This window comes from Pelmatolapia mariae, linkage group LG22 (genome assembly GCF_036321145.2).
Source record: "Pelmatolapia mariae isolate MD_Pm_ZW linkage group LG22, Pm_UMD_F_2, whole genome shotgun sequence".
Classification (NCBI taxonomy): domain Eukaryota; kingdom Metazoa; phylum Chordata; class Actinopteri; order Cichliformes; family Cichlidae; genus Pelmatolapia; species Pelmatolapia mariae.
Window position 1 is genome coordinate 22,279,729 of NC_086245.2, and position 20,772 is coordinate 22,300,500.

Below are 20,772 nucleotides of genomic sequence, written 5' to 3' on the forward strand. Positions count from 1 at the left end.
CATGTAAATTTAACTCACTACATTACATAATCAGATCTCTGCAAGTTGCATACTTTTTAAAGTATCTGTTACCAGTTAGCTATTTTTTAAGTGCACCTAATAGGAATAGTCAGAAATCAACCATGCATGACATGCATAGACTTTGCCAGCTGAGCCAGATGTGTAATGTAGCCAAAGTGAGGATTAAGCTACCTAGAGATGGAGGTCAGAAAGTTTGCTTTACCTTTAACCTGAAATACCATATTTTTTCAGACTGGGTGACATCAGGCTCTGAGTAGGCAGCTCTCTAAAGCTCCCAGACTGGCTGTTAAAAGCCAAGCCGGGGTGAAGATGCCAGATGGTAATGGCTGGTAGAGCCCCTGAGTTATGGAGGTAGCTGTAATCTCACTGGCATTGTCTGCTTCAGGGCACCAGCCAGAGACTTCCTGGCTGCCGTCATACACTTTTTAGTCTGCCCGTGCACTGTTCACGGGCATGTACATCTGCTGTAAAACATCCCTTATCTTCGCTGAAAAACAAAACTCTGTGACTCACGTTCACATGGGGGAAGAGAAGCTCAAAACACAGAGTGACATCATCACAACTTCCTATTTCTACTTGTTGCCAGGGTGATGAGAATTTGCATACTGTAAACGATTGGTGGATGATGAGTCAGTAGGGTTTGGTCCCATTTTGCAATTTAACTATAACAAGAATCCCCCTGTTCAGCTCCAGCCTGGCCGAAGCACCGGAAAAAGCTGACCAAACATGGTTTAGCTAATGGTAATGATTTGTTGTGTTTTTGTTTTGATGACATTTTGATGGGATAATTTTTTTGTATTTATTATAAACAACAGTCGCCCTTTTTTAGGCAGTTTCTCTGATAAGTATGAAAAATGCATGATCCTAAAATGCCAAAAACTGTCAAATGATTCATACACTCCTTCAGAATAACTTTTGAAACTGTTCTTCCGTGGATAAATAGACAGAGTATGACTCTTTGCCCTGATAATCACATATGACATCATATCACCAACACAATGGCTTCCAGTGTGCAGTAGGTGATGCTAACATTAAACGTTATCTATAGCAGTGTTTTAGAGTCAATAATAAGTTACTCAAAGTGCTTTAAATCTTAAATTTACATTTATATTTCTGTTGCTTTTGTTTATTGTTTTCTCAAGTTTATTATTTTACCTTTGTTTTAATTAGGTCATTGGTGTAAGGGACACACCTTTACATATGCTTTACAAACGAGTTCAATTTGATTGTTGCTTATGTTTAATTTGTGTTATACAGTTTGAACCTTCACTTTAAATCTCAGACCTAAATAAAACCATTAGCTTTAGTGATATTTAGGTCAGCAGAATGACCTGCAAAAAGATTTCAAGGTATCATGCTATATAAATCAATTTACAATTACTTCCTGTTTAAGGAAAGTTCTTCCTTCCCACTGTCTCCAAGTCCTCATAATGGATTATTATTACATTATTAGTTTGTTGGGGTTTTCTCTGTAATATTGTCTTTATTGTCACATTTTATTTCTTGTATTATTAGTATTATTATTATTATTATTATATCTGTATGTCTATGTATACCGGATGTATGACCTGGACAGGTTTTTAAAACTCTCACATTTTCAAAATAAAAGTACTCAGCTACTTCTAGAAGTTTATCACCATGTCTTAAGTTGTCGTATTTTAAAAATAATGCGTATTATTGTTTTATTAAAAAAAAAAAAGTATAACTGTAGTGGTTTGCACATTCACCTTTCAAACGAAAGAATCCCAGGAGGGACCACAAATCCTTATGGCTTTGGGTCAGAGGGGGCATCCGGCGTAAAAGCTGTGCCAAATGAAACATGGGGAGCTACCCGCTGTGACAATCCCTTGTGAATAAAGCAGCTGAAAGTAGCTACTGTCTGGACCCTAACACTGACTTTCTAAATGGAAGACTAGTACTTTCTAAAAAGCCCCTTCATTATTATTATTATTATTATTATTATTATTAGTAGTAGTAGTAGTAGTAGTATTAGTATTATTATTATTATTATGTTGCTTTGGGTGATGACAGGATGTACTTAACGTTTCGCTGAAATCACTTCAGGGTTTCAGCTTTATTTTCAAGCAAATAGTCTCATACCGTTGACTGTCTAAAGTTCTGAGAAGAAGAAAAAGACCCGGAGGCTCTCGCTCATTTGGACACGTAAACTCGATACAGACGCTGGAACGTCCCGTTTCAGACACACACCAAAAGTGGGGACAGGATAAAAAAATACAAAAAACAAACACTTAACTGGGTCTCATCCGCCCACCCGGTCTGCCCCGTGTCCCGTCACGTTGCCGTTGGTGTGTCTACCCGGTGGGTCTGTCACTGACTCCGGTCCAGCACCACGCTGCTGCTGTTGCTGCTGTTCCGTCCCGTCCCCCTCGCCGTGTCGTAACCCCGCCCCTCTCAAGCCCTCTCTCCGTACGGGACCGCAATGATTTAGAAGTTCAGGAATCCCACGTGACGTCACCGGGAGGGTGATGTAATGCTTCTGTAAATAGAACGTATTGTAATCTCGCTCCAGTCCAACGTGGTTCCTCTCTGGAGCGCCGCTCGTCTACTCTCTACTTGTAGGTAAGTCTTTTGCTTCCATTCACAAAACTTTTTAGCTCCGCGGCAACCGCTCTCCTGACACTGACCGAAATTGCCCGGGTGCCTTTATTATTATTATTATTATTTATTATTTTTTTTATTTTGACGGTTTAAAAAGAAAAAGGAAAGAAAAGTTGACGACGGAACTTTTTAGCGAGGTGTCCCGGTGAAGTCTCATCACCCAGCGGAAAGGTTGAGCGCTCCTGTCTATTTGGGGGGTGTGACAGCACTCTCTGTACAGCTGTGCCGGGCTTGTTTATGAGTTGAACAGGTTCCTTTACGGAGCGGTAGGAGGAAAAGACAACGCACACACACACACAAACACACATAAACAAACACAAATACCGGTCATGTTCTTGAGACGTAGGCAGTGACCGTCCGGAGGACTTTTTGGTTAAGGACCGCGATTTAAATTGAGCAGAATGAGCTCCATGCCAACTGCTGTCATGATTCATCCATCAGATACGGGGGACTTGAAGAAGTGTAGTGAGTAACTAAACCTGGCACCTTTTTAAAACTGATTTCTTTGATGCTTACAGGTGATTTTAAAAGTTCTGCGTGTTTTTCTGTGAGTCATAGTAACCGAGCGTAAGTGTAGAACAATGACAGTTAAAAAATGAGGCGGGAAAACTTTTTTTTTGTCAACGTAAATCCTGTCTTAAACTGACAGTATGTTGCCTGGTCTGTTGTTGAGTTCATCCGTTAAAGATGACGTCATTGCGCATTGAAGTGCCCGCTCTGACAGAAGGTTTTGCTGGAAATGTGCTGAGTCTGCTAATCTTGTACAAGAGCAGACAGAGGGGGCAGAGGGGTTACAAACTGGATGCTGGGCTTTAAATTTTTACATTTGTGAGCTTATGAAATGTGAGCTTATGAAACACTTAGAGTACAGCTGACTGTGGCACGCTGTTACATACTGCTGATACATAAAACTACTAATAAACCTGCTTTCTGTATTGGCTGAGAATCCAAACCTTAAATACTCTGACCAATCTCTGATCTAGCTAGAATTTTGGTGTTGTGATCACCTAGTTACTGGTTTATTTTCAAGCACACAAGCACACGCACACCTATGAAGTCACCTCTACTTGCCTGGGGTTGGAAAATGGGGGCTGAGGCAGGTTCAAACCTGTCACGAGTAGGCCTGAAGTGCAGCCCTCCCTTCGCAGGCTCCCACCCTCATTCCTTCTCTCTTCCATTCATTGTGTCCTCCTCCTCCTGCTTTCCTCTCCCTCTCTCGATCACTGCCACTTGCCCTTTCCATTTTCCTCGCCATCAACCTAATGTCACTCTCCACCTCCCACCCGTCCTCTCACTCAAACACACATACACACAGACACACTTTCTTTCCACTTCTTATGGAAGCCTTTACTTTTGCCCTCTCTTTCCCGACTCGTCTCTTCAGCTCTCAGTCTTTCCCATAACATCAGCACCCGCTTTGCTGTCTTCTCATTGCTCTCGGCTCACGCGTACACAAGGGGTGGGGGAGTGTGCAACCTGTGAATATGCTTCTCATAACCACCATCTCCTCCCACAGCAACACTGGTAACATTTGTTGACCCTTGTCACCTGTTGTCACCTGGCTGAGGAATTGAAGACCTTCTTACTTTGTGCTTCAACAGCAGTCTTCTAATAATTCACAATTGCCCCACATCGGCGGCTTAATATCCTCGCAGCAGAGGCAACTGGGTCGGTTCTGGGTTGGCACTGCAAGTTGGTTTATTACTGTGACTCTCCTCTGCATTTGTGTTGATAATTTTATCCCAGTGACTTGATGTAAGACATGGCGAGCACTTATCCTTTCATCACACCAGTATTATTAACTGATACCCCGATGAAAGCCTAATTGTAGCCTGAAACAATTGCACTACACTTAGTCCCCACTCCAAGTGAAAAGTAAAGCTCCCAATGCTGGAAGGCTTTGATGCCCTTCTTTTGTTTACATGTAATTACTAATGAGTAATGAAAGGCTGGAAAAAACACGGTTTGTACGCTATAGGGCTCGTCCTAATAAAAATGAATACCTAGTGTGTGCTCTCACAACCCAAGACTGTTGCACCCCCCCCCCCCCACCCCCCTCCGTTGACACCAAAGGGATCATTTTCCTCAACTTAATATTGTGTCTCAGGAAGAAACATCTATCATCTGTGGCAACTATCTCATTACACACGGCTTCCACAATAAAGGCACGATAATAGGTGAACAGTATGTGAATTATCCGTGTAAATACAAAACATAAAACAGGGAACCTCAGGCTGCCTGCTGGGTGAGCTCATCTGAGCTGTGATCTGAGACTGCAGGTAAATAAATTCTTCTCACTTCTTCTGTTTGTGCAGGCTTGTGTATGACATGAATGACAAACAGGACAGGCCTTATGTGTGCGGCGCCCCAGGCTGCTCTCAGGTCAGTAGAATGCTATGTACGTGTGGCATTACAAGGACTGTAATGGTAATTTAAAAAAAAAAAAAACCCGGGATGTCAGACTTAATCATCAATGAAATGAGTAACGATCAAGCTGTAGAATATAGGAGGAGTTGCTGATAAATACAAATGTTTCTGAAGTGATGAATAACCTAAAATACTTAACAGACTAAGAGCATCATGATGTGTTAGTCAGCTTAAGAGGTAATCAGCTGCTTTAACTGAGAAAATCATCCCGCGTGTCACACAGCTGCACGCATCCCTTCACATCTCTCTTCCTGTGTTGGTGTGCTGCAGCGCTTCCAGTTAGAGGAACATCTGATCATCCACAGGCACAAGCATGAGATGACCCTCAAGTTCCCCTCCATAAAGACAGATGCAGCATTCACAGGTAAGGAAGAAAACGAGCTTCTCTGAGATTTCATCCTGGTCTCCCAGTGACCGCATCTCCTGGCTGCACATGTCTGTGGTGAAACTTCCTCCTTTTCAAGATCAGTGCTTGATATATATATTTTTTTTTAAAAGATGACGATATACTATACAGTATGAAATCAGATAACCCACCGAAGCAAGCTCCCTTCCCTCGTCTCGTGTTGCAGCATGTACAGTATACTCCATCAGATTAGAGCCAAAATACAGATAACAGCACTTTGATTTAAAAACGTGGAGAGTAGGTGCACCGGTCTCAGCACGGCCCATGTAAAACTCAGTATTTCACTGCTTCTAGAGCTCATGGTTTTAATTTAGCACAATTTAGCCATCATTTAAATGTATATTAATCATTACTGTGCTCTGTATTTACAACACAAATATTCATAAGGAGTGAAAATAAAATTCCAAAATTGTTTAATTGTTTCTAATTCAGTTCTATGCAAAAGACTGATAATAGCAGCAAGACTGCTGAACCTTCTCCAATTGTTTTAAAAGCACTGATATTGTAAATTCATCCTCTTCCTATTTTTTTTAAGGATGTTTTTTTCTACAAGAGGAAAGATAAGGATTCTTCCTGTTTCAAGATCTGCTAAGTCAGAGAAAATTTCATTAGCTTGTTTTGTGTGTCTGTGTGTAGATTCAGTGTCCGGTCATGTGTTTCAATGGCAAAAATAAGAATTTAGGAAAGGTTTGCTCTTAAAAAAAAGTCAGCATCTAACAACAGTTGACAATTTCACTCAGACTATATCAAACACATTTGCAGTGATTTCCAGGGAAACAAATGCCCCATTAAGATTAGTCCCATTGTGAACGACTGTAAAATGCTGATTCTGCATTTAAATTAACTTTGCAAGCCTCACATTTCTGTGTTATGAACTAACTGCTGAGGCTACAGTGGTAGTATTAGTATCTTTAACGTCAAAACAACCTCCAGACGATCATTTAAACACAGTTTTTAAATATTGTGCTTCCACATTAACATTTCTGTGAATACATACTGACCATGAGCAGGAAACAGTGGCTTGGCTGCTTGTAGAAAATATGAGTAAGTACGAGCCCCAATGCCAAAACAAGAAGAATTTCCACCTCATCTTCAGCCCGGACTAAAGCAACATATGAGCGTAAGCTGGCTTTTGTGGTGGTGTAGGAATCAATGCAAAGCAATACAACCAAAGTATTACCCCATCGCCAGTGGAAGCCGTGGTGCTGAGAAAAGTGTAACCACACAAGAAAGGTGAAATCATAAAAGTCATGGAAGCCATGCTGCGATGTTTTGGCTTCATTTTTGTGACAATTTCGGAGGCGAACATGGCTGTTGGTGTCAATGTTTTCCCCAAAGATTTGTCTGGATGTAAACAATGGTGCAAGATCTGGCCTCTGCAGACTCTCCCTCTGCACCTCCGTCCTGCAGCCTGTCACGCCTCCTGCAGGAACTCCCCTGTCAAAACAAAAACCCTCATGTGACCTCTGACCTCTATGTGTTTAGACGGCTCAGGGAGAGACAGACTGATGTTATCAGACAGAGACGAAGAGCTCAGCTGAGAGGAGACTCGTTCCTCTTCTTCGCATGACGACCTGCACCACTGTTAATTTAGAAAGCAAAAAAAGCTTAAACTACAGTCTGTTTTGGCAAGTGCTTCAAATTTTTTTAAAAAGCAAATCCGTTTTTTTTCCTCTCGTTTGTTTCCATTTGGATGCAATGACTCTAGACCAGACTCCGACGCCGACACGATTTCTGCAGAACTGCGAAGAGGTTGGTCTGTTCAAGGAGATCGAGGAAGAATTTCTTCAAGCACAAGAGGAGGAAAACAAGAAGCAGGTAAGTCTGACAAGTTTTTTACTATCATATTATTTTATTTCACTTAAAATAAACCATCAGTTCTAGTCTGACGTTAGCTGGAAAGAAGCAAGGATTAAGACACAATGCAGATCCGTCCCCCGGTGCTGCTGAGAGTTTATGTTTTGAGTGACACTTGTTTGTGAGGGAGTAAGGCCCGGTCAGACAGCTGCAGATATCTGACCTGCTGCAGGAAAGACACACCGAGCGATCACATTCTACCCTGTAAATTAAACAGCTAGTCGTCACACTCAGAGACAACTAAACAAGTGCACACACTCTCATCGCTGTCACCATATGCATTATAAGAGAGAAATGTGGTACTCAAAGCAATTAAATCAAAATATTTGGGAGAATTTTGAAAGAGCATGTATAGAGAGTGGTAGTATGACTACCAGGGGGAAAAAAAAGCTTTTTAAAGCTTGATTTTGGAGGCAAAGACAGTTCAATTCATTTTTATTTATATGGTACCTAATCACAGCATCACTCACCTCAAGACCTTAATGTAAAGGCTCTACAATAATAGAGCAAAAACCCCCAAATCAGATGATCTCCAATGAGCAAGAACTTGGTGACAGTGGGAAGGAAAACACACACTTTTAACATGTGGGAACCTCTGGCAGAACTAAGTTCAGAGGGGGGCAGATTGGGGTTGGCTGAGGGTGAGGGGAGGGAGACAGGACAAAAGACGTGCTGTGGAAGAGAGCCAGAGATTAATAATAACCAATGATTTAATGCACAGTGGTGTATAAACACGTAGTGACTGAAGAAACACTCAGTGCATCATGAGAGGGTCACCTGATCCAGCCCTAACTATATATTTTATCAAAAAGGAAGTTTTAAGCCTAATCTTAAAGATAGGAGCTTGTTCCACGGAAGAGGGGCCTGAAAGCTGAAGGCTCTTCCTCCCATTCTACTTTCAAGTACCCTAGGAAACATAAGTAAACGAGCAGTCTGAGACCAAAGTGCTCTATTGGGATGATACAGTATTATGAGGTCTTTAAGATACGGTGGGGACTGATAGACAGAAACCTTTTAAGTGATTTGACACATTTGACAGGTGAGTGTATATAAGCAATATTAATCTCCCTGTGAACAATGAAATTAAAGTTAATATAGATAATGCTTTAAAAAAAACTGCTCTGCCGCATCTCAAGATGGCTGCCATGTGTCTGCGTTAGTGTCTAAAAGGACTTTGACTGGCACCGTAATCTCTGATCGTAAATGACTTCAATCATTTACTGCCCCACAAGTTTACAATGGTCTCAGCTGTTTGTCTTTTTTTTCATTCTTTCCACAGTCGCTTTCTCATAATGGGCCCTCCTGTATGAGCCAGCACCAGCTCAAACCCCAACATCAGCTCCAGCACCCACCCCAGCCTCAGCACCCACATCCCCAACAACCGCTGCATCATCCCCAGACTCATGCACTGCATCATCCCCAGACACATGGCCCCATGATGGCCCCTAGCTGCAGCCTGGCCGCCCAGCAAGCCCTGTCCTCCTCCCAGTCTGGATCAGTCATCACCCAGGCTACCTCCACCCTAACACACTCCGAGTAAGTTCACACACACACATTTACCTACAGGCATCGAAACACATATATGTGTATCTTAGATTTTCCCTACATTGCACACGCAAACACATTTCCTTTTTTCATTCTTTCTTTTTCCTCCTGTTATGGACGCATTATAAATCATTCCGCCGCTCACAAGCTGGCGTTTCCGCTGCATAATTCATCACTTCATTAACGAAGTGAGAGGAAGAAGCAGGAAAAAAAATTATACGTCAGTTTAGTGAGAGAAAAAAGTAACTCCAAAAGTGATGAAGAACCACTGCATAAAAAGCCACTCAGTCCCTTAGACGCTACCCACCCCACCATGCAACTACTGTCTCTGTTACATGTCTGCAAAGACTCAGAACCAGATCGGAGTCTCTCAGCGCCTGGGCAGCTTCCTTGGCTCCCTGGTTATCACCCAGTTCTACAGACAGATTAGAGGAGTTCCTGTCTTTCATCTGACCAGCTCCCTGCAGCTGCTCCCACTCCTCCTAACAGTCCGGCTATGGATTTGTGAAACCTAGTAAACAGTCCGCCCTCACAAGTTCTCATAATACACACATACAGGGTTCATTATGTATTCTGCTCTTCATTATGCTGTATATTTACAGCATTCTGTTTGATAAGGAAAAAAAGTGTTTTCAAGTACTTATTTAATTGTTTACTGACTAATATTACTTGCAACTTTAGGTAATACAAGTAATTTTCATCTCTAATTTCATAAAGAAAAATGAACTCATGCCTGCCACAGCAACATAAATAAATAACTTCACTTGTTTATAATAACGTGTTTATCAGGTTACCTTAAAAATGAAACTTAAAAAAACTGAACATTAAACTGTTTATGTGTAATTATACTTTTATAAAAAAAAATTACACATATTTCTTTGTCTGCCTTTTAACATTTTTTTCAGCTAATACAAGAAATCTATCCTTTTCAGTCAGCTTTAATCGCTAACAGAAACAGTGTACCTCATATTCTGGGCAATAAGCACAACATGAAGCCTACAGCTTTATTGGGACTAAAGCGTTTCACAGTTAGGCCGGTGGATTATCCAGATTAACTCTATGAATGTTTCTAGACAGAGAAAATGCTGTTGTTTGTTTTTTCAGTGTAAACTTTAATTGCTTTAACCTCTAGGCTGTGGTGCTTTAAAATAGGAAAAACTGGATTGAGAAAATTTTTGTATGTGACTTCATTTGAAAGGCATCAGCCTCTAGTTTCTAAACATTTGCCAGTTTAGAATGTGGAGGACCAAAACCTAACCCTAACCTTACCCCTAATCCTGTAATAATAATAATAATAATAATAATAATAATGATGGTAATAATAATAATAAGCATTTTGGGGCCTGTTTGTCTTTATTCTTGTGCCATCAGTAATCCTACAGGTTTATTTTGTGACCTTAGACGGAACCCTACAGTTAACTTAAGTTTTCCACCAGCTTTGCTCAGAGTTAGGAACAGACAGTGCTTTTAATGCTTGAGCTGTGGAAGTGCCTTCTCCTTATTGTCAGGTCAGTTAAATCTGGTAAAACTTTGGTATAGACTAATATATAGCTTTTGGTTATAATCCCTGTTGGTTTCATTGGTCTTTGAATTAGTTTCGTTTCTTATACTGCTTCTTTTCCTGCTCTTTGTTTTCTTTCTAAGTGCTGCATAGATAAAGTTTACTCACACTTACTCTCTAGGCTGGCAACGACCTGACAAGAATAGCCCTTTACTGTCATTGTACATGTACAATGAAAACAGCCCACCTATAAATACAGCTGTATGGGCCTAGGTGCACTCACACATTTCTACAAGTTGGAACCATTTTACATTTGCTTGAGAAGATTTTGACTTTTATAGTTTTTCTTTTTTTAGTGTAACATTTTCTCTACCAGTCCTAGTTATTACAGCAATGTCATTTTTGCATTTATGACGTAGATTTATGATATTCTGAGATCAAACTGGACACGTTGTGATTAAAAAAAGATTTTTTTTGTGTTTTCTGGGGTTTAGTTATGCTAAATATAGTAAATAGTGATTCCCGCCCAAATGTCAATCTTACATGAAAGTGCCTCCATCATCTTGCCCACCAATGGTTACTGCTTGCAACGCATACTGTCGACAAACAAAAGGCTCTGTCAAATCTGTTGTTGATTAGATGAATCAAGGTGCCACAAGTGAGTCAGTGACATAATTAGCTCCAAACATCTGTCCAGGCTCAGACAGGACGTGACAGGACAGTGGGGAGCGAGCTGACAGTCATTTATGGCAGCATTAATCAGTGCCAGCTGAATCCAGACAGCATGTTAGTCAGTGAAACCCGCTAAGAGTTACTAAGTGAACTCTGGATCGGGCGTCTGGCTGTTTCCACAAGTGTTTACCACCGGTTTCCATAGTGACCTGGTCTGAGTGTCTGGCTGCTGGCCTGGTAGAACTGTTGTGGTTATGTTAGGAAATGCTGTTTTGGTTTGTCTGCGCTTTGTTGTATTCTAAAAAGGTCGCATACCCCCAGATTCGGTGATGACATCATTGATGATGACCTCAGCGTGGCCATGCAGGCCCACGCTGTCTCACTGGCAGAGAGCCAGAGGGGTTAGGTCAGCACATGGCACCCCGGGTCTCTGGATCCCCCCCGCAGGCTTTGCTCCTCCCTCTCGGGCTGTCATTTTTCTCCACGTCTTTCTTTTCTTTCCATTTTTTTAAACTTCATCACTCTTTCTCTTGTCAGCGCTTCACCTCAAAACTGTGTTTACAGCTCTCTCCTGGCATACAATAACACATCAATGCTTTCTGATCACATTGGAGTGTTTAAGGGCTCTCAGAGACTCCTCAGTAACATTTGTTTCTAGTGGTTGGCGGCTTTGATTTGCCAGCTTGCCAATGTTTTGACACATCTGCCTCTGAGACTTCTCCGCCATCCCAAAACAATGAGGCTCAGTGGAATTTAGGTTGTGCTACTCCCCATGTCAAAAAAGTTCAACAGCAACATCTTTGCCTAGAGAACTTAATATTCTGGACAATAAGCAGAACACCCTGTCAACAGTTTCGTAAGGGACTATTTCCTCCGTAGAAAGTAGTTCCAGTAAAATCTGTTAAATGTATGAAATAAACAGGATGACTGAAACGCTGCTTCTAGAAAGACATACTCCTGCTTTACTTTAGGAAACTGTGCCAACTCGTTGCTCAGACGAAGGTAAGCCAGCCAGCTAAAATCACTTATCTTTTCCTTTTGAAAAAATACTTGACGTAAGTAGTAGAAATCAAACATGATGTTAGTTCAGCCAAGTTACCCTCACCTGCAGTGGTAGCAGATCAGCCGATCTCAGTGCTAGCCTACATCATCAGCTGATGGCTCAGCTGATACCCTTGTAAACATAAAGGGCTATTTTAGCTGCTGTAGCACATCTGCAAGCCACTTTGCAACCCACCTCTTCCCTAGCTCAGTGGCATATCTGTTGCCACTGATACCAGCTCTGTTTTGTGCGAAGGTCCTACACATTAAAGTGCAGGGAGGTCCCAGAACAGAGCCATTCTGCTGGCTTTATATGCATTTTTTGTTTGTAGATTTGGATACAGCTTCCCCTAAAAATAAGACGATATGACCATTCTCACATCTCACCTCCATCTGCCATTAAGACCCAGCTATAAATGTTTCAACTTGCACCTCTCTCTGAACCTGGTTTTATGAAACTTTGGCTGTGGACGGCTCCCTAGCATGACCCGTCTCTATCGCTCTCTCCCTCTTCGGCTCACCACAGGCCGGTTCCCGGGCCGCTGTCATGCCTCCTTCACATGCGGAACAGACACAGGCAGCCGCTGCCAGCCTCCTTACCTGGCACCCTGCCAGACCCCGCCATGCAAGGGGCATCTGCTCAGCACATGACTGTAAGTATGGAAGGGGGTGGTGTTTGTCATGTTCAGACTCCCACACATTCAAACACGCATGCCTGATGATTTATAGATGCAGGTATAGTGGACCCAAGACAGGAAAATTCACTTTTGTGGATAAATTAATCAAAATGTCAAAACTCCAGATGGATGTGACCTTTGGGGGAACTCTTCATTCTTGAGGTTTATGTGGATACAAGCTGCTGCTTCCCTTTGTCACAGCTGAAAGATTCTTTTTGTGTCTACTGTTTCTTCTTCAGATAGAGAAGCAGATGTCTTGTGCAATGGGTATACCGACTCCTGTACACAACCCCTCCTGTTCTTCACCCCAGGTAGGTGATCATCAGTCAGTCTGACTACTTTTCCCACCATTTCCATTATTGGAGCTAATAACATTATATTAGCTTAGCATTACACTAATAATGCATTACACCACAGCTGTTTATGAAGAGTGGATTTCTGCATGTTTCATCAACTCCCAGCATATTATATCTTATCCTAACGTTTTGGGTGTCTGTGGGTCAGGAGGCAGAGTGAGGTTGAGTGAGGTAAGCTAACAATTGAAAGGTTGGAGGTTCAATCCCAGTCTGCACTTTGAATCCTTCTGTGGCAGGATTCTGAACCCTGCTGCACTCGGTGTGTTTTATTGTTAGACAAAGCACTTAGGTGTAAACTAAAGTGCTATATGAATGACTGATTGGGTGACTGAGGCTTATAGTAAGCTCAGTTAGAATAGAGATGTCCATTATATATACCCTTTACCATCATGCTCCAGCTCATAACACTGTGTACCATCATCACTCAGAACATCCGGTGCAATATTACTAAAGTCTGTAAAGTAGGAGTGTGTTTGTGTGTGTATTTTAACTTATACTGATCTCATATTTTGATATCTTTATATTTATATATTTGTATTTGTATATATGTTTGTCTTAACTCTATGCACCACTCAGAGAGTTGCTCCAAATTTGGCTGTACACCTGTAGAATGACAAATAGTAGCGTTCTATTCTAATCTGTTCTATAAGTGGCTCAAAATGTGGGTGATTTTTCAGTTAAGACAAATTCATAGTGTTATGTAACACTTTAAAAAAAAAGACACCCGGCCTCACCTTCTCCCTTTGCCATAGTCCTTTCTAATCAGGACAGACAGGAAATAGAATGTAACTCTACCCCCAAACACACACACACTCACACATTGGACCACAGGAAGTCACAATCTACATGCTCCCCCGTGGCTTTCTCAGTTGTTTTATTTCCCTTGCGTCAACAAGCGTGCGATCTTTTCGCTTGTAAATTTTACATCTCCTCTTTTCACCTGCATCTGGAATTAATAGTTAAAGATATTTTGCTATCAAAAGCAACTTCAAAAGGGAAAACTGTGAAATAGCCCCACACACACAAACACACACACACACACACAGGCATGGACGCAGGTTGTGGCTTCTTGTGGAGGAGCTCGCATACAGAGTGGCAACTGAAAAGTGGTTTCAGATTGCGGAGCCACTCAGGTGGCAGGTTCACTTCTGACCCTCTTTTCTTACACTCTCTCACACACACACTCATAAAAGGGTACCCGCTGACCCAACACATTCTTACCTTACCTTTTATTACTGAAGCAACTCCTTACTTTAAACCTTAATCCTGATGCAGAATCTTAACCCTCAAACAACACTTTGACTTTTTGTCAGGTTTGTAACACTTACCAAGATGCAACACATTTGTTCCACAAATGTCCTCAGTGGACGCAAAGAGGTGGAGTGAGTCATCTACAAATTGGTTTGTCAGTGGTTCAGTCCGGGATACTTACCCCCCCAGTGCACCTACTGGTGTGTGAGTGTATGTGTTATAGGTAACGTTCCTAAAGTACACAGAATAAAGTGCTGCATGAATGTGTGTGTGTGAACAGGTGAATGTGTCTTGTAGTATAAATCTAAGGAATTATATCGGTCCTCGGAAAGGTTTTTCTTTTTCGAAACAGGCCTCTGGTTCTTTAAAACATCAGAAAGTGTGTTAACATGCCTCTGTTGTACAGTAACGCTACACTCAGCTCAAGTGGAAAAGTAAACATTTGACAAGTGGATCAGTGTTTCATGTACAGTTTTGTGTCTTCATTCACTGATCCCTTCAGACAGAAATATCAACGTGGTGTGTCATCCAAGCCAAGGAGACCCATGATGTAATCGCCGGCCTCAGTGTCAGGGTGTTTCTATCTAGTAAACACAACTGAAGGACTCGTGTCCAGCTCTATTTAGTGTGTGTGTGTGTGTGTGTGTGTGTGTGTGTGGCTGTGCGTGTGTGTATGACTGGCAGCCTGGCTGGCTGGTAAAGCTGGCACAGACAGCTCAATGACCTCATCCTTGGCACCAGTTAAATGTGCTCTCTTTTTACTTCACTGAATGGTGAAGAGAGAGAGAGAGCGAGAGAGAGAAAAATCTGCTTCTTCTCTTAAAGAAATATTGTGTAACAGGGAGCAGATAACAGTATTGCCAGGGAGGGACTGGAATGGGGGGGGTGATGTCATGCTCCAAACATGACCTCTCCCTCTCTTGCTTTTCTCTGCTGAGTGTTGGAGAAAGGTGAGATGAGGTTTAATTTAGCTCGTACAGTCTGTTTAGTCAGATGATACACGGGAATGATAAAGTGTGAAGGTATCAAGCTGCAGACGGCAGCATTTATTGGAACACGTTATCCCTCTCATCAACAGTTGTCTTCGCAGTTGCGGGCGCTGAGGAGAAGTGGCGAGGATGGAAAAGAAGGAGGGTTTGACCCGCAGATATTATTTGCATCGAGGTGCAGTACCTCGGGACGCGGCTTGAAGTGGCCCGTTGCTTCAAAGATAACTTGCTGTTACTAATTTAGCAGGCGTTAAGGATAAACCATAGACTGAACACTATGACTCATTAGGTTAAGTCTTTTGACTGTAGCCACATTTTTTTTTAGTTTGGAGTCTGAAGTTACCATATTTGGGGAAAAAAAGTTGAGTTCTTAGAAGGCTGTATCCATACACTGTATGGGTGAACTGCACAGCCACAGATGGCCGCTAATTAGTAATTTTCTTACTATAATATATAAAATGAAATGTAGGAATTTCAGGCAAGTAGTGGAAAGAAAAACAGCTGTCTCACTTGACCTTTGTAAACATTTTCCATTTGAGTTTATAGACTCAGTTTATGCGTCATACAGATAATAAAAAAAATGAGGTCTGCTTCATAAATCTTGATCATACTATGGTTCAAAAGACCACACTGGCTTTTGAGCTGACAATCACAAGTCAGTAGCCAATAGTCAGACCCGCCCCTCTCTTTGTCACGTCCATTCTTCACAAGCAAAAACACCGTCGCCACCTTGAGGCTTCAAAGCGGGACCTCAAAGCAGTGTGTGACGTCAGGGTAGCTACGTCCATCTTTTATATTGTCTGTGGTTCTTATCTATCTCAGATATTATGATGTCATCATATTGCCAAGCACCAACACATCCAAAGGGCTAAAATTATCAACTTGTAGTGTTTATGCACTGATAACACCTGATAAAAGCATCATATCATTTTAATTTCACAGAAGCATTATTATTTTTTTCCATGCACTAGTACTAATAAAATACTAAAAATAAACCCTCACCCAGCAAAGTGGAAACAGCTCGTTTGTGCCATGAGCCACACAACAATTGATAATTCCATTAAAAATGCTCAATCTAGAGGTCCAGTTCAATCACTGGCCAAAACTGGCCACTGTCAAACTTTAAAAGTGTAATTAGAAGAATGAGAAAGAAATGAAACTGCAATACAATTTCTATTAGGAGAATATTCACAGAGACCAAAACCATTCTTCCAGAAGAGTTTAATCTTGCTTTTTAATGCTGTTAAGTTGGGCGTTTTAACATAGTCATCTTTCCTTTTTGACAAAGCATATAGTCAAGGCTGGATCAGGTCACCCTGAATCCTCCTTTAGTTTCACTGCAATAGCTCTAGGCTGCTGGGGACTTCCCAAGTGTTTCTTCTTCACTGTTCCTATGTGTTTTCACACACTCTGCATTTAATCGTGAGCTATTATTCATCTCTGGTTCTCCTCCAAAGTGTGGTTTTGTCCTGTCTTCCTCCCCTTGCCCCCAGCTGGTCACGGTAGATGGCCGCTCCTCCCCGAGTCTGTTTCTGCTGGAGGTTTCTTCCTGTTAAAAGGGAGTTTTTCATTCTCACTGTCACCGAAGTGCTTGCTCATAGGAGGTCATCTGATTGTTGGGGTTTTCTCTGTTTTCTTTGAATTATTCTAGGGTTTTTAACTTACAGTATAAAGCACCTTGAGGCAACTGTTGTTGGGATTTGGTGCTATATAAATACAATTGAACTGAATTGAATAGTTGTCTGTTGGGATTGTCTCACTGTGCAAGCCAGCCTCATGTGGTCATTTGCGGAACTGCAGTTTTACGGCCTTTCCATGTGGTTATAGGGCTTCTGATCATTCTGTAACATATTGACCATGTAAGGGGTAAATAAATATCTTTATAATCCAACATGTAAAAGAAAAGGAAAATCTTCCTCAGTTGAATTCATGTTAATTGTTTGTATTTTCTTAATCTAGTTGCTAGTATATACTTATTATCCTCTGAACACAGTTCTACAGGCTGATATCAGAGTAGATAGTGGTTAGATCTCTTCAGATTTCTAAATCATTGCACATAGAAGTGATAATAATTTAACTTTTTAATAGCATCATATGATTAATTAACTTGCTCTTTTTTGTTTATTATCTATTTCTTTTCAGAGATCCAAGCAGACATTGGGCCACCATTATCAACAGCATCACCCAGGAATGATCACCATCAATAACAATGTGCCACCCATGGGCCACATTATAGAGATGATGCCACAGCGTCACCAGACACCTCCACTACAACAACAACAACCACAACAGCAGCAGCACCACCACCATCCCCACCATCATCATCATCCTCAGCCTCATCACTCACAGCTTCCACCTGTGCCTCTTACCTACCAACAGCGGTGCCATGCTCCCCACCCACAGCATCTTGGAAGCACCCAGAGCCACCAGCTGCACCAGGCAGGGAATATACCACCTCACGCTCAGGCTCACCAATCACCGCCTTCACACTTACACCCAGGCTCACCGCCTGCACCTCCACTGTCTGCTCCTGCGCAGGTATAATGCTTTATATTTAATGATGGCTGGGTTTTTTATGCATTCAAGCACAGTTACTTGAAAAAGTTGTTGTTTTTGTTCTGCAGTTATCACCAGTTGCACAGCAGATGCAGCCTTCCCAGCTATCTCACACTCATGCAGTGCAGGCAGGCGGTAGCTGCAGCGGAGGTGGTGGAGGAGGTGTTGGAGGAGGCGGAAACCGTCGAAGGAGGACAGTAGAGCAGGACCCCGACGAGCGAAGGCAGAAGTTTCTGGAACGTAACCGGGCCGCAGCCACCCGCTGCCGACAGAAGAGGAAGCTGTGGGTGTCATCGCTGGAGAAAAAAGCTGAAGAGCTGACGCACACGAACCTTCAGCTACAGGTGGGATGTGCTCTGCGCACAAGACACATCAACACAGCCTACACTGCGAGAGTGCTTACCATTTCACTGTGTTTGCTTCCAGAACGAGGTGACGTCACTAAGGTCGGAGGTGGGTCAGCTGAAGCAGATTCTGCTCACCCACAAGGACTGTCCTGTCACTACTCGGCAGAGGGAGGCACAGGGGTACCCCAGTGAGTAAAACCCCCCTTCCCTGCAACCCTGTGTAGAAATCTCACCAGCTTTTCCAGATGCCTGACACCAGTCATCTCCATCCACCACTGAGGGTGTAATTCACACATTAAACCTTGTGTACCCACAGTTGCACATGCACTCGCTATGACACAGGGGGTTCTTAAACTTCTCGAGGCCAAGAACCCCTAAGAGGGGAGAAAATGTCCTAAGAAACCCCTCATATTTTGTGATTTAAATGCAGCTATACCTGGGGACTTAATATAGATAATAATTAAAGCTACTTGCTAGCCCGCATGTTAAAAAGACAAGAAGCCGAACAGCTGGAATGGTTAATTACACCCTGAGAAAAGTGTGTGATAGCTGATGATAGACTGACGTGATGTGTCACAATCACATCTGATGGCGAGCTTCTGTCAGCCCAAAGATAACACAGGCAGGAGTAAATGTCCCCATCTGTAAATATGCACTTTTTATTATAAAATTATTTTTTTGCAAATTATTTGCCCTTTGACTTTTGGATGCAGACACCTGGTGCTCCCACTTTGAGAACCACTGCTCTACACACCGGGGACCTTAAAGTGGACCTATTATGCTTTCTCCTATTTTCTGTCATATATACGCACTGTTATTAAAACTGGCGCCAGTTTTTTATGCATGTACATGTGAGCAAAGAGTTTGTTTTTTCCTCATGGACATGGATCTGTATGATGTCAAAAGAGGGGATACCCTTATGTGGTTATGTCAGGTATGCAGCCATGGCTGTGAGCACAGAAGCCCCACCCAACCTGCTTTTCAAATCTTCTGTTCTGGGCAGAACAGTTGTTTCAGAAAGCTGACTAAAAAGGGGAGGGAGACGAAGGGACAAACAGGAATTATCATGCAAAATGAGCATAATAGGTCCACTTTAAACTGTGTCTTACTGTGATAAACAAACAGCACAAAAGAGTAAAGTAACTCTTGCTTTAAACCCCGCTGTGTCCAAAAAAATTAGCAATGCACTTTTGAAGAGATCAGGGGGGAAAAAAGCACTGCACTCTTGATTTAATTTAAAAGAATATCAAGTTTGTCATTCTGTTTTAATGAACCACACCGCAATGGTATTTGAGATAACTTGTAGTACCATGCTACTAGCATTGTTTTGCCTTGCATGAAGCTAGCAGGGAACAAGTTGCCTTTCTTGCACTCCACAGGCGGCTTCAAGTTTATGTCAAACAGTGACTGAAACTGACCTGTAATGAAAGATATTTAAAAAGTGAAACGCTGTGGCCTAAGCAAACAAAGACGTATGTGTCAAGAGTTTCATAGAACAAAGAAAGATGCAATATTGGCACATTTCATATTCATATATTTCTACTGTTCTTTATACATGTATGTACAGTATTCAATTGTTAAAATAAAGGAGCTATTTTCATTTAATCTCAAATGCCGTGGCTTTTTATTTGAACATGCCTACAATCTCCAACACCAAAAAGCAGAGAGCCAGCACTTTATAAGTGACTTTGACAGCTGTCTCTATGTCCAGCTGCAGGGGTGAGCCCAGGAAGAAGTCCCACCCCTGCAGGTCCTGGGTCTCATCTGCAAGCCATCCAACATAACAGCATCTCCACTTCCTCGACGTCTGGAGGCGATTCGGGCCATGACCTCCAGCCCGGACACTAGCCTGCAACGTATAGGTGAAATCCCGAACTGGATAGGATGAATTTAGAAATCCACGTGAACGCTTGAGGTATTTTTCAACACGATCAGCAGATTTTCTGTGAGAAGATCAGAAACACTTACTGAGAGAGAGAGAGAGAGAGATCTGTCGCTTCATTTCTCTAAACAGGTGCATAAAATGCCCTTTCTGAAAGCCTTGTTAAAACTGTGATTTTTACATGGCAACTGGATCCTGTGTTTATTCAGATAATGTCTGTTTTCTTTTGACATGAGCCTAACATTGCCTCCTACCTACTCGCTATGCACATACACAGTCATGACACATCTTTTTAGTATCATTCTCTGGCATATCTTGCACTAATTCAGAAAAAGAGACTATAACTTTTTTTTGTTTGTTTTAATTGGGCAGCTCCAAGTGCAACTTTTTCCATTTTTGAGCAGAGGCAGCTTATCTTAAATAAGACAACAAAGTTTTTGTTGTTTTGGGTGTTTTTTTCTACAGGTAATTCAAATTATAAGATAAATATTTTATCCTAAAATTTCCCATTTCATTGATTTGTGAATATTAGTTAATTACAGTATTTTCTTTAAGGCGCTTTTTTTGTGACTGCCCTGAGTCACTGAGTAATTATAAACTACACTTCATGTCTCAGTCCCTGCTA

General features: G+C 41.9%; 1 protein-coding gene across 1 annotated transcript; it reads left to right on the plus strand.

The window, feature by feature from the left end:
• The first annotated feature begins 2,524 nt into the window (after nucleotides 1-2,524).
• On the plus strand, nucleotides 2,525-20,552 carry LOC135932317 (cyclic AMP-responsive element-binding protein 5-like). Its single transcript, XM_065469751.1, has 11 exons — nucleotides 2,525-2,601; nucleotides 4,956-5,022; nucleotides 5,338-5,431; nucleotides 7,182-7,291; nucleotides 8,610-8,866; nucleotides 12,616-12,742; nucleotides 13,006-13,077; nucleotides 17,505-17,900; nucleotides 17,987-18,262; nucleotides 18,345-18,453; nucleotides 19,977-20,552. The coding sequence occupies exons 2-11, from the start codon at nucleotides 4,969-4,971 to the stop codon at nucleotides 20,111-20,113; spliced, it is 1,632 nt and encodes a 543-aa protein (XP_065325823.1). The 5' UTR covers nucleotides 2,525-2,601; nucleotides 4,956-4,968; the 3' UTR covers nucleotides 20,114-20,552.
• The last annotated feature ends 220 nt before the right edge of the window (nucleotides 20,553-20,772 follow it).